This window comes from Oncorhynchus tshawytscha, linkage group LG12 (genome assembly GCF_018296145.1).
Source record: "Oncorhynchus tshawytscha isolate Ot180627B linkage group LG12, Otsh_v2.0, whole genome shotgun sequence".
Classification (NCBI taxonomy): Eukaryota; Metazoa; Chordata; class Actinopteri; order Salmoniformes; family Salmonidae; genus Oncorhynchus; species Oncorhynchus tshawytscha.
Window position 1 is genome coordinate 349305 of NC_056440.1, and position 22029 is coordinate 371333.

The window sequence follows — 22029 nt, forward strand, 5'->3', positions numbered from 1 at the left end:
TAGAGAGAAGAAGAGGTTAACAGAAACACCCTCCACTCCAGACCCTGCACCTGAAACCCAGAGAGAAGAAGAGGTTAACAGAGACACCCTCCACCTAAAACACAGAGAGAAGAAGAGGTTAACAGAGACACCCTCCACTCCAGACCCTGCACCTGAAACCCAGAGAGAAGAAGAGGTTAACAGAGAAACCCTCCACTCCAGACCCTGCACCTGTAACCCAGAGAGAAGAAGATGTTAACAGAGACACCCTCCACTCCAGACCCTGCACCTGTAACCCAGAGAGAAGAAGAGGTTAACAGAGACACCCTCCACTCCAGACCCTGCACCTGAAACCCAGAGAGGAAAGTCATTTGAGACACACACAAACACGAACAAAATTCCACTGCAGTCCATTGACCTCAGGAGGAACAGAAAAATATATGTGTTGTTTGTTGTGGGTCAGGTTCTCTGTCTTGCTCAGTACTATACAGGACGGATCAGGGTGCTGCTACTCTGGCAGTAGTAAGCAGAGGCACAGACAGAGTCAGGTTCTGACTGTGTCCCCTCAGGGGTGCGGCTTAGTCCCCTGCTGTACACCCTGTTCACTCACTACTGCATAGCCAGGCACGACTCCAACACCATCATTAAGTGGTAGGCCTGATAACCGACAACAATGAGACCGTCTATAGGGAGGAGGTCAGAGACCTGGCCTGGTGGTGCCAGGGTAACAACCTCTCCCTCAACGTCAGCAAGACAAAGGAGCTGATCGTGGACTACAGGAAAAAGAACACATTCTCATCGACGGGGCTGTAGTGGAGCAGGTTGAGAGTTTCAAGTTCCTTTGTGTCCACATCACCAACAAACCATCATGGTCCAAACACACCAAGACAGTCATGAAGAGGGCACAACAAAACCTATTCCCCCCTCAGGAGACTGAAAAGATTTGGCATGGGTACTCAGATCCTCAAAAGGTTCTACAGCTGCACCATCGAGAGCATCCTGATTGGTTGCATAACTGTCTGGCATGGCAACTGCCCGGCCTCCAACCGTAAGGCACTACAGAGGGTAGTGCGCACGGCCAAGCTTCCTGCCAGCCAGGACCTCTATACCAGGCGGTGTCAGAGGAAGGCCCTAAAAATTGTCAACGATTGTCAAAAAAAAATTGTCAATTGCCACCCTAGTCATAGACTCCATCTGCTACCGCACGGCAAGCGGTACCGGAGCGCCAACTCTAGGACCAAAAGGCTTCTAAACAGCTTCTACCACCAAGCTATAAGACTCCTGAAGATCTAATCAAACGGCTACCCGGACTATTTGCATTACCCCCCCTCTCTCTTTTACAATACTGCTACTCTCTGTTATCATCTATGCATAGTCACTTTAACAACTCTACCTACATGTACACTACCGTTCAAAAGTTTGGGGTCACTTAGAAATGTCCTTGTTTTTGAAAGAAAAGCCCTAAATGGCTACCCGGACTATTTGCATTGTGTCCCCCCCCCGCCAATCCCTCTTTTACACTGCTGCTTCTCTCTGTTCATCATATATGCATAGTCACTTTAACTGTACATTCATGTACATACTACCTCTATTGGGCCGACCAACCAGTGCTCCCACACATTGGCTAACCGGGCTATCTGCATTGTGTCCCGCCCACCACCCACCAAACCCTCTTTTACGCTACTGATACTCTCTATTCATCATATATGCATAGTCACTTTAACCATATCTACATGTACATACTACCTCAATCAATTCTGACTAACCGGTGTCTGTATGTAGCCTCTCTACTGTATATAGCCCCTCTACTGTATCTAGCCCCTCTACTGTATCTAGCCTCTCTACTGTATATAGCCCCTCTACTGTATATAGCCCCTCTACTGTATATAGCCCCTCTACTGTATATAGCCCCTCTACTGTATCTAGCCCCTCTACTGTATCTAGCCTCTCTACTGTATATAGCCTCTCTACTGTATATAGACCCTCTACTGTATATAGCCCCTCTACTGTATATAGCCCCTCTACTGTATATAGCCTCTCTACTGTATATAGCCCCTCTACTGTATATAGCCCCTCTACTGTATATAGCCCCTCTACTGTATATAGCCCTCTACTGTATATAGCCCCTCTACTGTATATAGCCCCTCTACTGTATATAGCCCCTCTACTGTATATAGCCCCTCTACTGTATATAGCCCCTCTACTGTATATATTCTCTCTACTGTATACAGCCCCTCTACTGTATATAGCCTCTCTACTGTATATAGCTGTCACAACGCCTGGAGTGGTGGGTGCGGAGTCAAACGCAGAGAGCAGAGGATACTGGGAAAACCAGACTTTATTTCGGCTTCCAAATGCTAACGCCCAAAACAACAGGCGAAAATTATCAAAATGTCCTACCCAACACAGGGCACAAACGGACAGGAACACTACACACACAACCTGACTAACAGAAAACAAGCCCGCACAAAAACAGGCTTAAATAGACTGAATCAAAAAACAAAATAAGAGACAGGTGCAACCAATAAGACCAAACAAACAGAAAAGGGGATCGGTGGCGGCTAGTAGACCGACGACGACGACCGCCGCCCGAACAGGCAGGGGAGCCACCTTCGGTGGGAGTCATGACAATAGCCTGTCTTTTTACTGTTGTTTTATTTCTTTACTTACCTATTGTTCACCTAACACATTTTTTTTGCACTATTGGTTCGAGCCTGTAAATAAGCATTTCACTGTATTTGGCGCACGTGACAAATAAACTTTGATTTGAAAAGCACATTTTTTGCCATTAAAATAACATCAAATTGATCAGAAATACAGTGTAGACATTGTTAATGTTGTAAATGACTATTGTAGCTGGAAACGCGTGCTGATTTTTTATGGAATATCTACGTAGGCCCATTATCAGCATAGTTTAGTGTTTGAGCTAGGTTTACCTGGTAGTGTTTGAGCTAGGTTTACCTGGTAGTGTTTGAGCTAGGTTTACCTGGTAGTGTTTGAGCTAGGTTTACCTGGTAGTGTTTGAGCTAGGTTTACCTGGTAGTGTTTGAGCTAGGTTTACCTGGTAGTGTTTGAGCTAGGTTTACCTGGTAGTGTTTGAGCTAGGTTTACCTGGTAGTGTTTGAGCTAGGTTTACCTGGTAGTGTTTGAGCCTGGTAGTATTTCAGCTAGGTCTACCTGGTAGTGTTTGAGCTAGGTTTACCTGGTAGTGTTTGAGCTAGGTTTACCTGGTAGTGTTTGAGCTAGGTTTACCTGGTAGTGTTTGAGCTAGGTTTACCTGGTAGTGTTTGAGCTAGGTTTACCTGGTAGTGTTTGAGGTAGGTTTACCTGGTAGTGTTTGAGGTAGGTTTACCTGGTAGTGTTTGAGCTAGGTTTACCTGGTAGTGTTTGAGCTAGGTTTACCTGGTAGTGTTTGAGCTAGGTTTACCTGGTAGTGTTTGAGCTAGGTTTAGTAGTTTGAGCCTGGTAGTGTTTGAGCTAGGTTTACCTGGTAGTGTTTGAGGTTTACCTGGTAGTGTTTTACCTGGTAGTGTTTGAGCTAGGTTTACCTGGTAGTGTTTGAGCTAGGTTTACCTGGTAGTGTTTGAGCTAGGTTTACCTGGTAGTGTTTGAGCTAGGTTTACCTGGTAGTGTTTGAGCTAGGTTTACCTGGTAGTGTTTGAGCTAGGTTTACCTGGTAGTGTTTGGTTTACCTGGTAGTGTTTGAGCTAGGTTTACCTGGTAGTGTTTGAGCTAGGTTTACCTGGTAGTGTTTGAGCTAGGTTTACCTGGTAGTGTTTGAGCTAGGTTTACCTGGTAGTGTTTGAGCTAGGTTTACCTGGTAGTGTTTGAGCTAGGTTTACCTGGTAGTGTTTGAGCTAGGTTTACCTGGTAGTGTTTGAGCTAGGTTTACCTGGTAGTGTTTGAGCTAGGTTTACCTGGTAGTGTTTGAGCTAGGTTTACCTGGTAGTGTTTGAGCTAGGTTTACCTGGTAGTGTTTGAGTGTTTACCTGGCTAGTGTTTGAGCCTGGTTTACCTGGTAGTGTTTGAGCTAGGTTTTACCTGGTAGTGTTTGAGCTAGGTTTACCTGGTAGTGTTTGAGCTAGGTTTACCTGGTAGTGTTTGAGCTAGGTTTACCTGTGTTTAGTGTTTGAGTTTAGGTTTACCTGGTAGTGTTTGAGCTAGGTTTACCTGGTAGTGTTTGAGCTAGGTTTACCTGGTAGTGTTTGAGCTAGGTTTACCTGGTAGTGTTTGAGCTAGGTTTACCTGGTAGTGTTTGAGCTAGGTTTACCTGGTAGTGTTTGAGCTAGGTTTACCTGGTAGTGTTTGAGCTAGGTTTACCTGGTAGTGTTTGAGCTAGGTTTACCTGGTAGTGTTTGAGCTAGGTTTACCTGTGTTTGAGCTAGGTTTAGTGTTTGAGCTAGGTTTACCTGGTAGTGTTTGACCTGGTAGTGTTTGAGCTAGGTTTACCTGGTAGTGTTTGAGCTAGGTTTACCTGGTAGTGTTTGAGCTAGGTTTACCTGGTAGTGTTTGAGCTAGGTTTACCTGGTAGTGTTTGAGCTAGGTTTACCTGGTAGTGTTTGAGCTAGGTTTACCTGGTAGTGTTTGAGCTAGGTTTACCTGGTAGTGTTTTTGAGCTAGGTTTACCTGGTAGTGTTTGAGCTAGGTTTACCTGGTAGTGTTTGAGCTAGGTTTACCTGGTAGTGTTTGAGAGGTTTACCTGGTAGTGTTTGAGCTAGGTTTACCTGGTAGTGTTTGTTTACCTGGTAGTGTTTAGGTTTACCTGGTAGTGTTTGAGCTAGGTTTACCTGGTAGTGTTTGAGCTAGGTTTACCTGGTAGTGTTTGAGCTAGGTTTACCTGGTAGTGTTTGAGCTAGGTTTACCTGGTAGTGTTTGAGCTAGGTTTACCTGTGTTTGAGCTAGGTTTACCTGGTAGTGTTTGAGGTTTACCTAGGTTTGAGCCTGGTAGTGTTTGAGCTAGGTTTACCTGGTAGTGTTTGAGCTAGGTTTACCTGGTAGTGTTTGAGCTAGGTTTACCTGGTAGTGTTTGAGCTAGGTTTACCCTTACCTGGTAGTGTTTGAGCTAGGTTTACCTGGTAGTGTTTGAGTTTACCTGGTAGTGTTTGAGCTAGGTTTACCTGGTAGTTTAGGTTTACCTGGTAGTGTTTGAGCTAGGTTTACCTGGTAGTGTTTGAGCTAGGTTTACCTGGTAGTGTTTGAGCTAGGTTTACCTGGTAGTGTTTGAGCTAGGTTTACCTGGTAGTGTTTGAGCTAGGTTTACCTGGTAGTGTTTGAGTTTACCTGGTAGTGTTTGAGCTAGGTTTACCTGGTAGTGTTTGAGCTAGGTTTACCTGGTAGTGTTTGAGCTAGGTTTACCTGGTAGTGTTTGAGCTGAGCTAGGTTTACCTGGTAGTGTTTGAGCTAGGTTTACCTGGTAGTGTTTTACCTGGTAGTGTTTGAGCTAGGTTTACCTGGTAGTGTTTGAGCTAGGTTTACCTGGTAGTGTTTGAGCTAGGTTTACCTGGTAGTGTTTGAGCTAGGTTTACCTGGTAGTGTTTGAGCTAGGTTTACCTGGTAGTGTTTGAGCTAGGTTTACCTGGTAGTGTTTGAGCTAGGTTTACCTGGTAGTGTTTGAGCTAGGTTTACCTGGTAGTGTTTGAGCTAGGGTAGGTTTACCTGGTAGTGTTTGAGCTAGGTTTACCTGGTAGTGTTTGAGCTAGGTTTACCTGGTAGTGTTTGAGCTAGGTTTACCTAGTGTTTGAGCTAGGTTTAGGTTTACCTGGTAGTGTTTGAGCTAGGTTTACCTGGTAGTGTTTGAGCTAGGTTTACCTGGTAGTGTTTGAGGTTTACCTGGTAGTGTTTGAGCTAGGTTTACCTGGTAGTGTTTTGAGCTAGGAGGTTTACCTGGTAGTGTTTGAGCTAGGTTTACCTGGTAGTGTTTGAGCTAGGTTTACCTGGTAGTGTTTGAGCTAGGTTTACCTGGTAGTGTTTGAGGTTTACCTGGTAGTGTTTGAGCTAGGTTTACCTGGTAGTGTTTGAGCTAGGTTTACCTGGTAGTGTTTGAGCTAGGTTTACCTGGTTTAGTGTTTGAGAGCTAGGTTTACCTGGTAGTGTTTGAGCTAGGTTTACCTGGTAGTGTTTGAGCTAGGTTTACCTGGTAGTGTTTGAGCTAGGTTTACCTGGTAGTGTTTGAGCTAGGTTTACCTGGTAGTGTTTGAGCTAGGTTTACCTGGTAGTGTTTGAGCCTGGGTATTTCAGTTTGAGCTAGGTTTACCTGGTAGTGTTTGAGCTAGGTTTACCTGGTAGTGTTTGAGCTGGTAGTGTTTGAGGTTTACCTGGTAGTGTTTGAGCTAGGTTTACCTGGTAGTGTTTGAGCTAGGTTTACCTGGTAGTGTTTGAGCTAGTGTTTGGTTTACCTGGTAGTGTTTGAGCTAGGTTTACCTGGTTTGAGTGTTTTTGAGCTAGGTTTACCTGGTAGTGTTTGAGCTGGTAGTGTTTACCTGGTAGTGTTTGAGCTAGGTTTACCTGGTAGTGTTTGAGCTAGGTTTACCTGGTAGTGTTTGAGCTAGGTTTACCTGGTAGTGTTTGAGCTAGGTTTACCTGGTAGTGTTTGAGTTTACCTAGGCTAGGTTTTAGTGTTTGAGTAGGTTTACCTGGTAGTGTTTGAGCTAGGTTTACCTGGTAGTGTTTGAGGTAGGTTTACCTGGTAGTGTTTGAGCTAGGTTTACCTGGTAGTGTTTGAGCTAGGTTTACCTGGTAGTGTTTGAGCTAGGTTTACCTGGTAGTGTTTGAGCTAGGTTTACCTGGTAGTGTTTGAGCTAGGTTTACCTGGTAGTGTTTGAGCTAGGTTTACCTGGTAGTGTTTGAGCTAGGTTTACCTGGTAGTGTTTGAGCTAGGTTTACCTGGTAGTGTTTGAGCCTGGTAGTGTTTGAGCTAGGTTTACCTGGTAGTGTTTGAGCTAGGTTTACCTGGTAGTGTTTGAGCTAGGTTTACCTGGTAGTGTTTGAGCTAGGTTTACCTGGTAGTGTTTGAGCTAGGTTTACCTGGTAGTGTTTGAGCTAGGTTTACCTGGTAGTGTTTGAGCTAGGTTTACCTGGTAGTGTTTGAGCTAGGTTTACCTGGTAGTGTTTGAGGTAGGTTTACCTGGTAGTGTTTGAGCTAGGTTTACCTGGTAGTGTTTTAGGTTTACCTGGTAGTGTTTGAGCTAGGTTTACCTGGTAGTGTTTACCTGGTAGTGTTTGAGCTAGGTTTACCTGGTAGTGTTTGAGCTAGGTTTACCTGGTAGTGTTTGAGCTAGGTTTACCTGGTAGTGTTTGAGCTAGGTTTACCTGGTAGTGTTTGAGCTAGGTTTACCTGGTAGTGTTTGAGCTAGGTTTACCTGGTAGTGTTTGAGGTAGGTTTACCTGGTAGTGTTTGAGGTAGGTTTACCTGGTAGTGTTTGTGCTAGGTTTACCTGGTAGTGTTTGAGGTAGGTTTACCTGGTAGTGTTTGAGCCTGGTAGTATTTCAGCTAGGTCTACCTGGCAGTGTTTGAGCTAGGTTTACCTGGTAGTGTTTGAGCATGCCGTTGATGAGCAGCGAAGACTGTTTGTCGACCCTCTCAATGATGGCGTGAGCCACACCGTAGTAGGACTGCTGGAAGATGGTCAGTTCAGTCTCTGGCACCGTGTACTCATCATCAACATCCTGCTTTGCAGACCTAAGATGTATAAAACATATGTTAATGACCTATTTTTAATGCCCAAAAGAGCTGAAATTCACTTTCTTTCAGCTGAAAGACAATGCCTATAGCTTACCCATGAGGTTGCGCAATGCTTTAAGTCTAAGTCAAAGTATGTACACTACCGTGTTTGGGGTCACTTAGAAATGTTCTTGTTTTTGAAAGAAAAGCACCTTTTTTGTCCATTAAAATAACATCAAAGTGATCAGAAATACAGTGTAGACATTGTTAATGTTGTAAATGACTATTGTAGCAGCAAACTGCTGATTTTCATGGAATATCTACAGAGGCCCATTATCAGCAACCATCACTCCTGTGTTCCAATGACACGTTGTGTTAGCTAATCCAAGTTTATCATTTTAAAAGGCTAATTGATCATTAGAGAACACTTTTGCAATTATGTTAGCACAGCTGAAAACTGTTGTTCTGATTAAAGAAGCAATAAAACGGGCCTTCTTTAGACTAGTTAAGTATCTGGAGCATCAGCATTTGTGGGTTCGATTTCAGGCTCAACATGGGCAGAAACAAAGAACTTTCTTCTGAAATTCGTCAGTCTATTCTTGTTCTGAGAAATGAAGGCTATTACATGCAATAAATTGGCAAGAAACTGAAGATCTTGTACAACACTGTGTACTACTCCCTTCACAGAACAGCGCAAACTGGCCCTAACCAGAATAGAAAGAGGAGTGGGAGGGCCCGGTGCACAACTGAGCACAAGTACATTCGTGTCTAGTTTGAGAAACAGACGCTTCACAAGTCCTCAACTGGCAGCTTCATTAAATAGTACCCACAAAACACCAGGGAGACCTATGAAAGGGAGACCTACTCGATGATGTGCTTGGGTTAGGGGTCAGAGGTTAGGGTTAGGGTATGAAAGGGAGACCTACTCGATAATGTGCTTGGTTACTTTCTCTGGGAACTCGCCACTGTTGGGATTGATGATCTTCTTCTCCTCAGACTGAGAGTCTGGCCGGCTGGACACTCCTGGGACCTCCTCTTCATCCTGAACCACACAGAAAGGGTTTTACTACAGTGCAGTGAAAAAGTATTTTCCCCTTTCAAATGTTCTCTACTTTTGCATATTTTTGATACTGAATGTTATCAGCTCTTCAACCAAAACCTAATATTAGATAAAGGGAACCTGAGTGAACAAATTAACACAACAATGACATACTTATTTAATTTATTTCATAAACAAAGTTACTGTGGAATGCTGTGTTTAGTTTTTACCAGGCATAATGGGACCCATCTCGTCCAAAACGTTGACTCAAATTTGCTCTTAGTAGCATGTTCTATGGACAGATGAGTCAAAAGTATAACTTTTTGGACGAGATGGGTCCCATTATGCCTGGCCTAAAACCAAACACTCCACAGTAAGAACCTCATATCAATGGTCAAGTGTGATGTTGGTAGAGTGATGGTTTGGGGTCCAGCATGGTGGTGGTAGTGTGATGGTTTGGGGTCCAGCATGGTGGTGGTAGTGTGATGGTTTGGGGTCCAGCATGGTGATGGTAGTGTGATGGTTTGGGGTCCAGCATGGTGGTGGTAGTGTGATGGTTTGGGGTCCAGCATGGTAGTGGTAGTGTGATGGTTTGGGGTCCAGCATGGTGGTGGTAGTGTGATGGTTTGGGGTCCAGCATGGTGGTGGTAGTGTGATGGTTTGGGGTCCAGCATGGTGTTGGTAGTGTGATGGTTTGGGATCCAGCGTGGTGGTGGTAGTGTGATGGTTTGGGGTCCAGCATGGTGGTGGTAGTGTGATGGTTTGGGGTCCAGCATGGTGGTGGTAGTGTGATGGTTTGGGGTCCAGCATGGTGGTGGTAGTGTGATGGTTTGGGGTCCAGCATGGTGGTGGTAGTGTGATGGTTTGGGGTCCAGCATGGTGGTGGTAGTGTGATGGTTTGGGGTCCAGCGTGATGGTAGTGTGATGGTTTGGGGTCCAGCATGGTGGTGGTAGTGTGATGGTTTGGGGTCCAGCATGGTGGTGGTAGTGTGATGGTTTGGGGTCCAGCATGGTGGTGGTAGTGTGATGGTTTGGGGTCCAGCATGGTGGTGGTAGTGTGATGGTTTGGGGTCCAGCGTGATGGTAGTGTGATGGTTTGGGATCCAGCGTGGTGGTGGTAGTGTGATGGTTTGGGGTCCAGCATGGTGGTGGTAGTGTGATGGTTTGGGGTCCAGCATGGTGGTGGTAGTGTGATGGTTTGGGGTCCAGCATGGTGGTGGTAGTGTGATGGTTTGGGGTCCAGCATGGTGGTGGTAGTGTGATGGTTTGGGGATGCTCTGCTGCCTCAGGACCTGGACCACTTAGTTGTTGCATAACTTTGTTAATTAAATAAATAAAATAAGTATCATTTTTTTTGTTATTTGTAAACTCAGGTTCCCTTTATCTAATATTAGGTTTCGACTGAAGATCTGACAACATTCAGTAGCAAAAATATGCAAAAAAAGAAAATCAGAAAGGGGGCAAATACTCTTTCACGGCACTGTGCGTTAAAAGCTCCTCCACAGAGGACATACTTAGGAAGATGGGAAGATGACAGGGAGGCTGTTTGAAGCTCTAATGAAGCTAAGTAAAGACAAAAGGAGTCAGACATCTGTAGGAGCTGACAGCTGAGGGGAGTAGTGGGCTGTCATTGTGTAGAGGTCTGGTGTAGTGGGGTTTGACTCAATATAAATCTATTAGAGGTCGACCGATTATAATTTTTCAACGGCGGTGCCGATTATTGAAGGACCAAAAAAGCCGATACCGATTAATCGGCCGATTGTTTTTATTTGTAATAATGACAATTACAACAATACTGAATTAACACTTATTTTAACTTAATATAAAACATCAATAAAATCAATTTAGCCTCAAATAAGTAATGAAACATGTTCAATTTGGTTTAAATTATGCAAAAGCAAAGTGTTGGAGAAGAAAGTAATAAGTGCCATGTAAAAATGTGTGCCATGTAAAATATGTGCCATGTAAGAAAGCTAACGTTTAAGTTCCTTGCTCAGAACATGAGAACATTTCGATTCGATTTCGATTAAATCAAATCAAATTTTATTTGTCACATACACATGGTTAGCAGATGTTAATGCGAGTGTAGCGAAATGCTTGATTAACCGGTCGACCTCTAAACTCTATGGGCTGTCAGCTTTACAGAGATGAGACTCACCTCGTCCTCAAACTCTGAGCCGCTCTCCTCACTGTCTGACCTTGGGGCTACTTCATATCTGAGTTCAAAAGAAGGAAAATGATGGGTTACAAGTCAAACAAAATGATACAACAAACTAGAAACGATCCATAATGCAGGACGTTCTCATGTGTCTTACCCAGGGTTCATCTCTAGCCAGGCCTCCAACTGTGAGGACTTGGGGGCGTCGAGCCCCTGCAGAACCTTCCCTGTTTCTGTCTGGATCACTTTGACTGGCAGCTCACTCATCTGACTGCTCTCATCCATGGGCTGTAGGGACAACACACTATTACTACAGACATCATCCATGGGCTGGAGGGACAACACACTATTACTACAGACATCATCCATGGGCTGGAGGGACAACACACTATTACTACAGACATCATCCATGGGTTGGAGGGACAACACACTATTACCACAGACATCATCCATGGGTCTGGAGGGACAACACACTATTACTACAGACATCATCCATGGGCTGGAGGGACAACACACTATTACTACAGACATCATCCATGGGCTGGAGGGACAACACACTATTACATACAGACATCATCCATGGGCTGGAGGGACAACACACTATTACTACAGACATCATCCATGGGCTGGAGGGACAACACACTATTACTACAGACATCATCCATGGGCTGGAGGGACAACACACTATTACTACAGACATCACCATGGGCTGGAGGGACAACACACTATTACCACAGACATCATCCATGGGCTGGAGGGACAACACACTATTACCACAGACATCATCCATGGGCTGGAGGGACAACACACTATTACTACAGACATCATCCATGGGCTGGAGGGACAACACACTATTACCACAGACATCATCCATGGACTGGAGGGACAACACACTATTACCACAGACATCATCCATGGACTGGAGGGACAACACACTATTACTACAGACATCATCCATGGACTGGAGGGACAACACACTATTACCATAGACATCATCCGTGGGCTGGAGGGCCAACACACTATTACTACAGACATCATCCATGGGTTGGAGGGACAACACACTATTACCACAGACATCATCCATGGTCTGGAGGGACAACACACTATTACTACAGACATCATCCATGGGCTGGAGGGACAACACACTATTACTACAGACATCATCCATGGGCTGGAGGGACAACACACTATTACCACAGACATCATCCATGGGCTGGAGGGACAACACACTATTACTACAGACATCATCCATGGACTGGAGGGACAACACACTATTACTACAGACATCATCCATGGACTGGAGGGACAACACACTATTACCACAGACATCATCCATGGGCTGTAGGGACAACACACTCTTACCACAGACATCATCCATGGGCTGGAGGGACAACACACTATTACTACAGACATCATCCATGGGCTGGAGGGACAACACACTATTACCACAGACATCATCCATGGGCTGGAGGGACAACACACTATTACTACAGACATCATCCATGGGCTGGAGGGACAACACACTATTACTACAGACATCATCCATGGGCTGGAGGGACAACACACTATTACCACAGACATCATCCATGGGCTGGAGGGACAACACACTATTACTACAGACATCATCCATGGACTGGAGGGACAACACACTATTACTACAGACATCATCCATGGGCTGTAGGGACAACACACTCTTACTACAGACATCATCCATGGGCTGTAGGGACAACACACTATTACTACAGACATCATCCATGGGCTGTAGGGACAACACACTATTACTACAGACATCATCCATGGACTGGAGGGAAAACACACTTATTTAGCCACTACAGAAGTCAATCAAACTGGTACAAAGAGATGTTTCAGGACCATCAACATTCAGTCTATAGAGTTGTGTTATATTCTTACCTCCCCGTCAGGCCCGATGCCACTCATCCCTTCCCCGCTCTCATCAATATTCTATGGGTCAGATAGGACAGGACAGGTGAGCACAGGTACATTAACATGAAGCTGCTAGTGACACAGCACTAAATCTCACAGATCTATAATGATGTTGCTAACATGGTATCAGTGCTTCCCCAGACAGATATCATTGGGTCTCCAGATTTGAACTGTGACCTGTGTAGAACTCTCACCTTCTTCTTCTGCTTCTTCTTCTTCTTCTTCATGTTGGCTGCCTGTGCAGCCTTGTGTTCGTAGACTAGGTCAGTGAGGTTAGCTACGTACTCGTCAGTCTGCTGCAGCAGATACGCCAGACGCTTGTCCTTCTTCTGGTCGATCAGCTTCCTGTAGCCCTCCTCATCCTCCGCCTGCACAGACAGGGGGTTTAAAGGTTAGAGGTCAACAGGGGAAACAAAAGGGACTAACTTTAAAAGCTTCCTGTATCCCTCCTCATCCTTCCCTCATCCTCATCTCCTCCCCTCCTCATCCTCTACTTCTCATCCTCCCCTCCTCATCCTCTCCTCCTCCCCTCTACTTCTAATCATCCCCTTCTCTAACTCACCATGAGTCTCTTCCCCTCTTCATCCTCTCCTCCTCATCATCCTCTCCGCTAACTCACCATGAATCTCCTCCACTCTTCATCCTCTCCTCTAACTCACCATGAGTCTCTTCCCCTCTTCATCCTCTCCTCTAATTCAACATGAGTCTCTTCCCCTCTTTATCCTCTCCTCCTCATCATCCTCTCCGCTAACTCACCATGAATCTCCTCCACTCTTCATCCTCTCCTCTAACTCACCATGAGTCTCTTCCCCTCTTCATCCTCTCCTCTAATTCACCATGAGTCTCTTCCCCTCTTCATCCTCTCCTCCAACTCACCATGAGTCTCTTCTCCTCTTCATCCTCTCCTCCTCATCATCCACTCCTCTAACTCACCATGAGTCTCCTCCCCTCTTCATCCTCTCCTCTAATTCACCATGAGTCTCCTCCCCTCTAACTCACCATGAGTCTCTTCCCCTCTTCATCCTCTCCTCTAATTCACCATGAGTCCTTCCTCCTCATCATCCTCTCCTCTAACTCACCATGAGTCTCTTCTCCTCTTCATCCTCTCCTCTAATTCACCATGAGTCTCTTCCCCTCTTCATCCTCTCCTCCTCATCATCCTCTCCTCTAACTCACCATGAGTCTCTCCCTCTTCTCTCCCTCTCATCCCTCCTCATCATCCTCTCCTCTAACTCACCATGAGTCTCTTCTCCCCTCTTCATCCTCTCCTCTAACTCACCATGAGTCTCCTCCCCTCTTCATCCTCTCCTCTTCATCCTCTCCTCTAACTCACCATGAGTCTCCTCCCCTCTTCATCCTCTCCTCTAACTCACCATGAGTCTCTTCCCCTCTTCATCCTCTCCTCCTCATCCTCTCATCATCCTCTAACTCACCATGAGTCTCTTCTCCTCATCATCCTCTCCTCTAACTCACCATGAGTCTCCTCCCCTCTTCATCCTCTAACTCACCATGAGTCTCCTCCCCTCTTCATCCTCTCCTCTAACTCACCACGAGTCTCCCCTCTTCATCCTCTCCTCCTCATCATCCTCTCCTCTAACTCACCATGAGTCTCCTCCCCTCTTCATCCTCTCCTCTAACTCACCACGAGTCTTCTCCCCTCTTCATCCTCTCCTCATCATCCTCTCTTCTAACCCACCATGATCATCTCCTCTCATCCTCCTCTCCTCTCATGAGTCTCCCCCTTCATCCTCTCCTCTAACTCACCATGAGTCTCTTCCCCTCTTCATCCTCTCCTCTAACTCACCATGATCTTCTCTCATCATCATCCTCTAACTCACCATGAGTCTCCTCCCCTCTTCTCTCATGAGTCTCATCCTCTTCATCTCCTCATCCTCCTCATCTCCTCTAACTCACCATGATCCCCTCTTCCCCTCTCATCAGTCTCCTCCCCTCTTCATCCTCCTCTAACTCACCATGATTCTCTCTTCATCATCTCCTCATCCCTCTTCATCCTCTCCTCTAACTCACCATGAGTCTCCCCTCTAACTCAGTCTCCCCTCCTCTCCTCATCCTCTCCTCTAACTCACCATGAGTCTCTTCTCCCCTCTTCATCCTCTCCTCTAACTCACCATGAGTCTTCTCCCCTCTTCATCCTCTCCTCTAATTCACCATGAGTCTCCTCCCCTCTTCATCCTCTCCTCTCTCCTTCACCATGAGTCTCCTCCCCTCTTCATCTCTCTAACTCACCATGAGTCTCCTCCCCTCTTCATCCTCCCCTCTCTCTCCTCTAACTCACCATGAGTCTCCTCCCCTCTTCATCCTCTCCTCTAACTCACCATGAGTCTCTCCCTCCCCTCTTCATCCTCTCTTCATCCTCTCCCTCTTCTAACTCACCATGAGTCTCCTCTTCCCTCCTCCTCTAACTCACCTAACTCACCATGAGTCTCTTCCCCTCTTCATCCTCTCCTCCTCATCCTCTCATCATCCTCTAACTCACCATGAGTCTCTTCTCCTCTTCATCCTCTCCTCTAACTCACCATGAGTCTCCTCCCCTCTTCATCCTCTAACTCACCATGAGTCTCCTCCCCTCTTCATCCTCTCCTCTAACTCACCATGAGTCTCCCCTCTTCATCCTCTCCTCCTCATCATCCTCTCCTCTAACTCACCATGAGTCTCCTCCCCTCTTCATCCTCTCCTCTAACTCACCACGAGTCTTCTCCCCTCTTCATCCTCTCCTCATCATCCTCTCTTCTAACTCACCATGATTCTCTTCCCCTCTTCATCATCTCCTCCTCATCATCCTCTACTCTAACTCACCATGAGTCTCTTCCCCTCTTCATCCTCTCCTCTAACTCACCATGAGTCTCCTCCCCTCTTCATCCTCTCCTCTAACTCACCACGAGTCTTCTCCCCTCTTCATCTCTCCCTCATCATCCTCTCTTCTAACTCACCATGATTCTCTTCCCCTCTTCATCATCTCCTCCTCATCATCCTCTACTCTAACTCACCATGAGTCTCTTCCCCTCTTCATCCTCTCCTCTAATTCACCATGAGTCTCCTCCCCTCTAACTCACCAGGAGTCTCCTCCCCTCTTCATCCTCTCCTCTAACTCACCATGAGTCTCTCCCCTCTTCATCCTCTCCTCTATTCACCATGAGTCTCCTCCCCTCTTCTCATGATCTCCTCCTCTCATCCTCTTCTAACATCATCTCCTCTTCATCCTCTCTCTAATTCACCATGAGTCTCCTCCCCTCTAACTCACCATGAGTCTCTTCCCCTCTTCATCCTCTCCTCTAATTCACCATGAGTCTCCTCCCCTCTAACTCACCATGAATCTCCTCCCCTCTTCATCCTCTCCTCTAACTCACCATGAGTCTCCTCCCCTCTTCATCCTCTCCTCTATTCACCATGAGTCTCCTCCCCTCTTCATCCTCTCCTCTATTCACCATGAGTCTCCTCCCTCTTCATCCTCTCCTCTATTCACCATGAGTCTCCAGTCTCCCCCTTCATCCTCTCCTCTATTCACCATGAGTCTCCTCCCCTCTTCATCCTCTCCTCTATTCACCATGAGTCTCCACCCCCTTCATCCTCTCCTCTATTCACCATGAGTCTCCTCCCCCTCTTTGTCCTCTCCTCTAACTCACCAGGAGTCTCCTCCCCTCTTCATCCTCTCCTCCTCATCATCCTCTCGTCTAACTCACCATGAGTCTCCTCCCCTCTTCACCCTCTCCTCTAACTCACCATGAGTCTCCTCCCCTCTTCATCCTCTCCTCTATTCACCATGAGTCTCCTCCCCTCTTCATCCTCTCCTCTATTCACCATGAGTCTCCTCCCCTCTTCACCCTCTCGTCTAACTCACCATGAGTCTCCTCATCCTCTCCTTCTCAATCCTCTCTGTCTCTTTCTTCTGTTCTCTCTCTGTGTTAGTGTGCCAGGTGGTGATGGCCTTGTTCTGCTTCTGCATCTTGGCAGTGATAGAGCGGTGGTAGTCCTTAAAGTCCTTGGCATGCTGCAGGATGCTGTTCAGATACTCCTGAGAGCGCGACAAAGAAAGAACATGTTACCAAACACATTATTAGGGCTGTGAAACAGAGGGGAACACATTATTAGGGCTGTGAAACAGAGGGGGACACATTATTAGGGCTGTGAAACAGAGGGGGAACACATTATTAGGGCTGTGAAACAGAGGGGGACACATTATTAGGGCTGTGAAACAGAGGGGGGGAACACATTATTAGGGCTGTGAAACAGAGGGGGACACATTATTAGGGCTGTGAAACACAGGGGAACACATTATTAGGGCTGTGAAACAGAGGGGGACACATTATTAGGGCTGTGAAACAGAGGAACACATTATTAGGGCTGTGAAACAGAGGGGGAACACATTATTAGGGCTGTGAAACAGAGGGGAACACATTATTAGGGCTGTGAAACAGAGGGGAACACATTATTAGGGCTGTGAAACAGAGGGGGAACACATTATTAGGGCTGTGAAACAGAGGGGGACACATTATTAGGGCTGTGAAACAGAGGGGGACACATTATTAGGGCTGTGAAACAGAGGGGGACACATTATTAGGGCTGTGAAACAGAGGGGGACACATTATTAGGGCTGTGAAACAGAGGGGGAACACATTATTAGGGCTGTGAAACAGAGGGGGACACATTATTAGGGCTGTGAAACAGAGGGGGAACACATTATTAGGGCTGTGAAACAGAGGGGGACACATTATTAGGGCTGTGAAACAGAGGGGGAACACATTATTAGGGCTGTGAAACAGAGGGGGACACATTATTAGGGCTGTGAAACAGAGGAACACATTATTAGGGCTGTGAAACAGAGGGGGAACACATTATTAGGGCTGTGAAACAGAGGGGGAACACATTATTAGGGCTGTGAAACAGAGGGGGACACATTATTAGGGCTGTGAAACAGAGGGGGAACACATTATTAGGGCTGTGAAACAGAGGGGGACACATTATTAGGGCTGTGAAACAGAGGGGAACACATTATTAGGGCTGTGAAACAGAGGGGGAACACATTATTAGGGCTGTGAAACAGAGGGGGAACACATTATTAGGGCTGTGAAACAGAGGGGGAACACATTATTAGGGCTGTGAAACAGAGGGGGAACACATTATTAGGGCTGTGAAACAGAGGGGGACACATTATTAGGGCTGTGAAACAGAGGGGAACACATTATTAGGGCTGTGAAACAGAGGGGAACACATTATTAGGGCTGTGAAACAGAGGGGAACACATTATTAGGGCTGTGAAACAGAGGGGGGACACATTATTAGGGCTGTGAAACAGAGGGGGAACACATTATTAGGGCTGTGAAACAGAGGGGAACACATTATTAGGGCTGTGAAACAGAGGGGAACACATTATTAGGGCTGTGAAACAGAGGGGAACACATTATTAGGGCTGTGAAACAGAGGGGGAACACATTATTAGGGCTGTGAAACAGAGGGGGACACATTATTAGGGCTGTGAAACAGAGGGGGAACACATTATTAGGGCTGTGAAACAGAGGGGGAACACATTATTAGGGCTGTGAAACAGAGGGGGAACACATTATTAGGGCTGTGAAACAGAGGGGGAACACATTATTAGGGCTGTGAAACAGAGGGGGAACACATTATTAGGGCTGTGAAACAGAGGGGGAACACATTATTAGGGCTGTGAAACAGAGGGGGAACACATTATTAGGGCTGTGAAACAGAGGGGGAACACATTATTAGGGCTGTGAAACAGAGGGGGAACACATTATTAGGGCTGTGAAACAGAGGGGGAACACATTATTAGGGCTGTGAAACAGAGGGGGACACATTATTAGGGCTGTGAAACAGAGGGGGAACACATTATTAGGGCTGTGAAACAGAGGGGGAACACATTATTAGGGCTGTGAAACAGAGGGGGAACACATTATTAGGGCTGTGAAACAGAGGGGGAACACATTATTAGGGCTGTGAAACAGAGGGGAACACATTATTAGGGCTGTGAAACAGAGGGGGAACACATTATTAGGGCTGTGAAACAGAGGGGAACACATTATTAGGGCTGTGAAACAGAGGGGGAACACATTATTAGGGCTGTGAAACAGAGGGGGAACACATTATTAGGGCTGTGAAACAGAGGGGGAACATTATCAGGGCTGTGAAACAGAGGGGGAACACATTATTAGGGCTGTGAAACAGAGGGGAACACATTATTAGGGCTGTGAAACAGAGGGGGAACACATTATTAGGGCTGTGAAACAGAGGGGAACACATTATTAGGGCTGTGAAACACAGGGGGAACACATTATTAGGGCTGTGAAACAGAGGGGAAACACATTATTAGGGCTGTGAAACAGAGGGGGAACATTATTAGGGCTGTGAAACAGAGGGGAACACATTATTAGGGCTGTGAAACAGAGGGGGAACACATTATTAGGGCTGTGAAACAGAGGGGAACACATTATTAGGGCTGTGAAACAGAGGGGGAACACATTATTAGGGCTGTGAAACAGAGGGGGAACACATTATTAGGGCTGTGAAACAAAGGGGAACACATTATTAGGGCTGTGAAACAGAGGGGGAACATTATCAGGGCTGTGAAACAGAGGGGAACACATTATTAGGGCTGTGAAACAAAGGGGAACACATTATTAGGGCTGTAAAACAGGGGGAACATTATTAGGGCTGTGAAACAGAGGGGAACACATTATTAGGGCTGTGACACAGAGGGGGAACATTATTAGGGCTGTGACACAGAGGGGGAACACATTATTAGGGCTGTGAAACAGAGGGGGAACACATTATTAGGGCTGTGAAAACAGGGGGAACATATTATTAGGGCTGTGAAAACAGGGGGAACATATTATTAGGGCTGTGAAACAGAGGGGGAACACATTATTAGGGCTGTGAAACAGAGGGGGGGAACATTATTAGGGCTGTGAAACAGAGGGGGAACATTATTAGGGCTGTGAAACAGAGGGGGAACATTATTAGGGCTGTGAAACAGAGGGGAACACATTATTAGGGCTGTGACACAGAGGGGGAACACATTATTAGGGCTGTGAAACAGAGGGGAACACATTATTAGGGCTGTGAAACAGAGGGGGAAAAACCATAAATAAAATGTTTCAGCAACTTTATTTAATGTAAATATATGTTACCCATTGGAGGTGTTTTACTATTGATATTATTATGCTTAGTCTGTCTCTAAAAATGGACACATGTCCCCCTTTTCCAGCTATCTGTGCCACTTTTCCAACTATCTGTGCCAAAATCCGCTATATGCGCTGGGTGGGGTGAAGATCAATTCAGTTCATTGAATAGGGGTTGGATGAAAAGTGGGGACTGGGGGGTACCTATATATATTATAGCTTATAGGGTGGGGGTACATGGGTAGCCTCTGCCCTTCACCCATCCAACCTGACAAAAATGGGGGAGATGATGACTGGAACGATGGAGTGAGTCCACCACCATCTGCCAAGAAAAGGAATTCCTCCAGAAGCAATGGGCCCAAACCACCGCCGCTGTACTTCTGTTTTACTCCGACTGGAATATGTTCCGAGATTCATCCTATGGCATTGAGGAGTGCGTGTGTGTGTGTGTGGTATTAATCAGATTTTACTGCTATCTTGGGTTATCTGATGTGAAAGAGACTTGTAGTACTGTGTGCTTCCCAGAGTCTGTTCTGGACTTGGGGACTGTGACGAGACCTCTGGTGGCATGTCTTGTGTGTCTGTGTGTGTTAGCTGTTTGAACAGAGTTTGTTCAGCAGAAGATGGAACAGGTAATGGTCCAGAGAGTTCACTCACCTGGTGTTTCTGTCTGCGTTTCCTCTCCTGCTCCATCTTCTGCTGTTTCTCCAGTTTCTCGGTCATGCGAGCCTCCCTCAGCGTCTGGCGCTTGCTCCTCTTGTAAGCCTTGGAGTTCAGGGCCGTCTCCAGGGTGGTGTCTCTACGCATACACTGGACCACATCCTGACGCAGCTATAGGAGGAGAGGTAGAATATGTATGAAATTAGGAAAATGGTAACCAGCTACAATAACTATCCAATACATGTCAATGATGGGCTGGTGTCTTTCAATTGTTTGTCTGAGTGTTGTTTGTCTGGGTCTAGATGTTAGTGTAGCCTACAGTTTATGCTGAGATAACGTCATACCTGTCGTTGGAAGTTGAGAAGTCTCAAAGCCTTGAGTTCCACCGTGGCTTTACTCCTCAGGTCCGGAGGCAGAGCTCCAGGTAGACTCTCCAGCTCCCGGATCCGGTGAGCGATACGAGCCTGCAGTCTGGGGAGGAGAGAATGATGAGGTAGTGCCCATGAGCAATGTGGTAGGATGATAATGAGGTAGTGCCAATGACAAATGTGGTAGGATGATGATGAGGTAGTGCCCATGATGAATGTGGTAGGATGATGATGAGGTAGTGCCCATGGGGAATGTGGTAGGATGATGATGAGGTAGTGCCCATGAGGAAAGTGGTAGGATGATGATGAGGTAGTGCACATGGGGAGAGTGGTAGGATGAGGTAGTGCCCATTGGGAGAGTGGTAGGATGAGGTAGTGCACATGGGGAGAGTGGTAGGATGAGGTAGTGCCCATTGGGAGAGTGGTAGGATGAGGTAGTGCCCATGGGGAGAGTGGTAGGATGAGGTAGTGCCCATGGGGAGAGTGGTAGGATGAGGTAGTGCCCATTGGGAGAGTGGTAGGATGAGGTAGTGCCCATGGGGAAAGTGGTAGGATGAGGTAGTGCCCATGGTAGGAAGTTTACATACACTCAGGTTGGAGTCATTAAAACGTGTTTGTCAACCACTCCACGCATTTCTTGTGAAAAAAATATAGTTTTGACAAGTCGGTGCATGACACAAGTAATTTTTTCAACAATTGTTTACAGACAGATTATTTCACTTTCACTGTATCACAATTCCAGTGGGTCAGAAGTTTACATACACTAAGTTGACTGTGCATTTAAACAGCTTGGAAAATTCCAGAAAATTATGTCATGGCTTTAGAAGCTTCTGATAGGCTAATTGACATCATTTGAGTCAATTGGAGGAGTACCTGTGGATGTATTTCAAGGCCTACCTTCAAACTCAGTGCCTCTTTGCTTGACATCATGATAAAAATCAAAAGAAATCAGCCAAGGCCTCAGAAAAAAATTGTAGACCTCCACAAGTCTGGTTCATCCTTGGGAGCAATTTCCAAATGCCTGAAGGTACCACGTCCATCTGTACAAACAATAGTACGCAAGTATA

General features: G+C 46.2%; 1 protein-coding gene across 1 annotated transcript in view; it reads right to left on the reverse strand.

The window, feature by feature from the left end:
• Nucleotides 1-22029, reverse strand: part of LOC112235569 (probable global transcription activator SNF2L2) — a 163921-nt gene that overhangs the window by 80082 nt on the left and 61810 nt on the right. The window contains 9 exon segments of the mRNA XM_042331165.1: nt 7504-7657; nt 8566-8681; nt 10837-10894; nt 10994-11124; nt 12748-12798; nt 12975-13148; nt 16640-16813; nt 20592-20765; nt 20939-21065. Coding sequence (XP_042187099.1) covers nt 7504-7657; nt 8566-8681; nt 10837-10894; nt 10994-11124; nt 12748-12798; nt 12975-13148; nt 16640-16813; nt 20592-20765; nt 20939-21065 — 1159 coding nt within the window.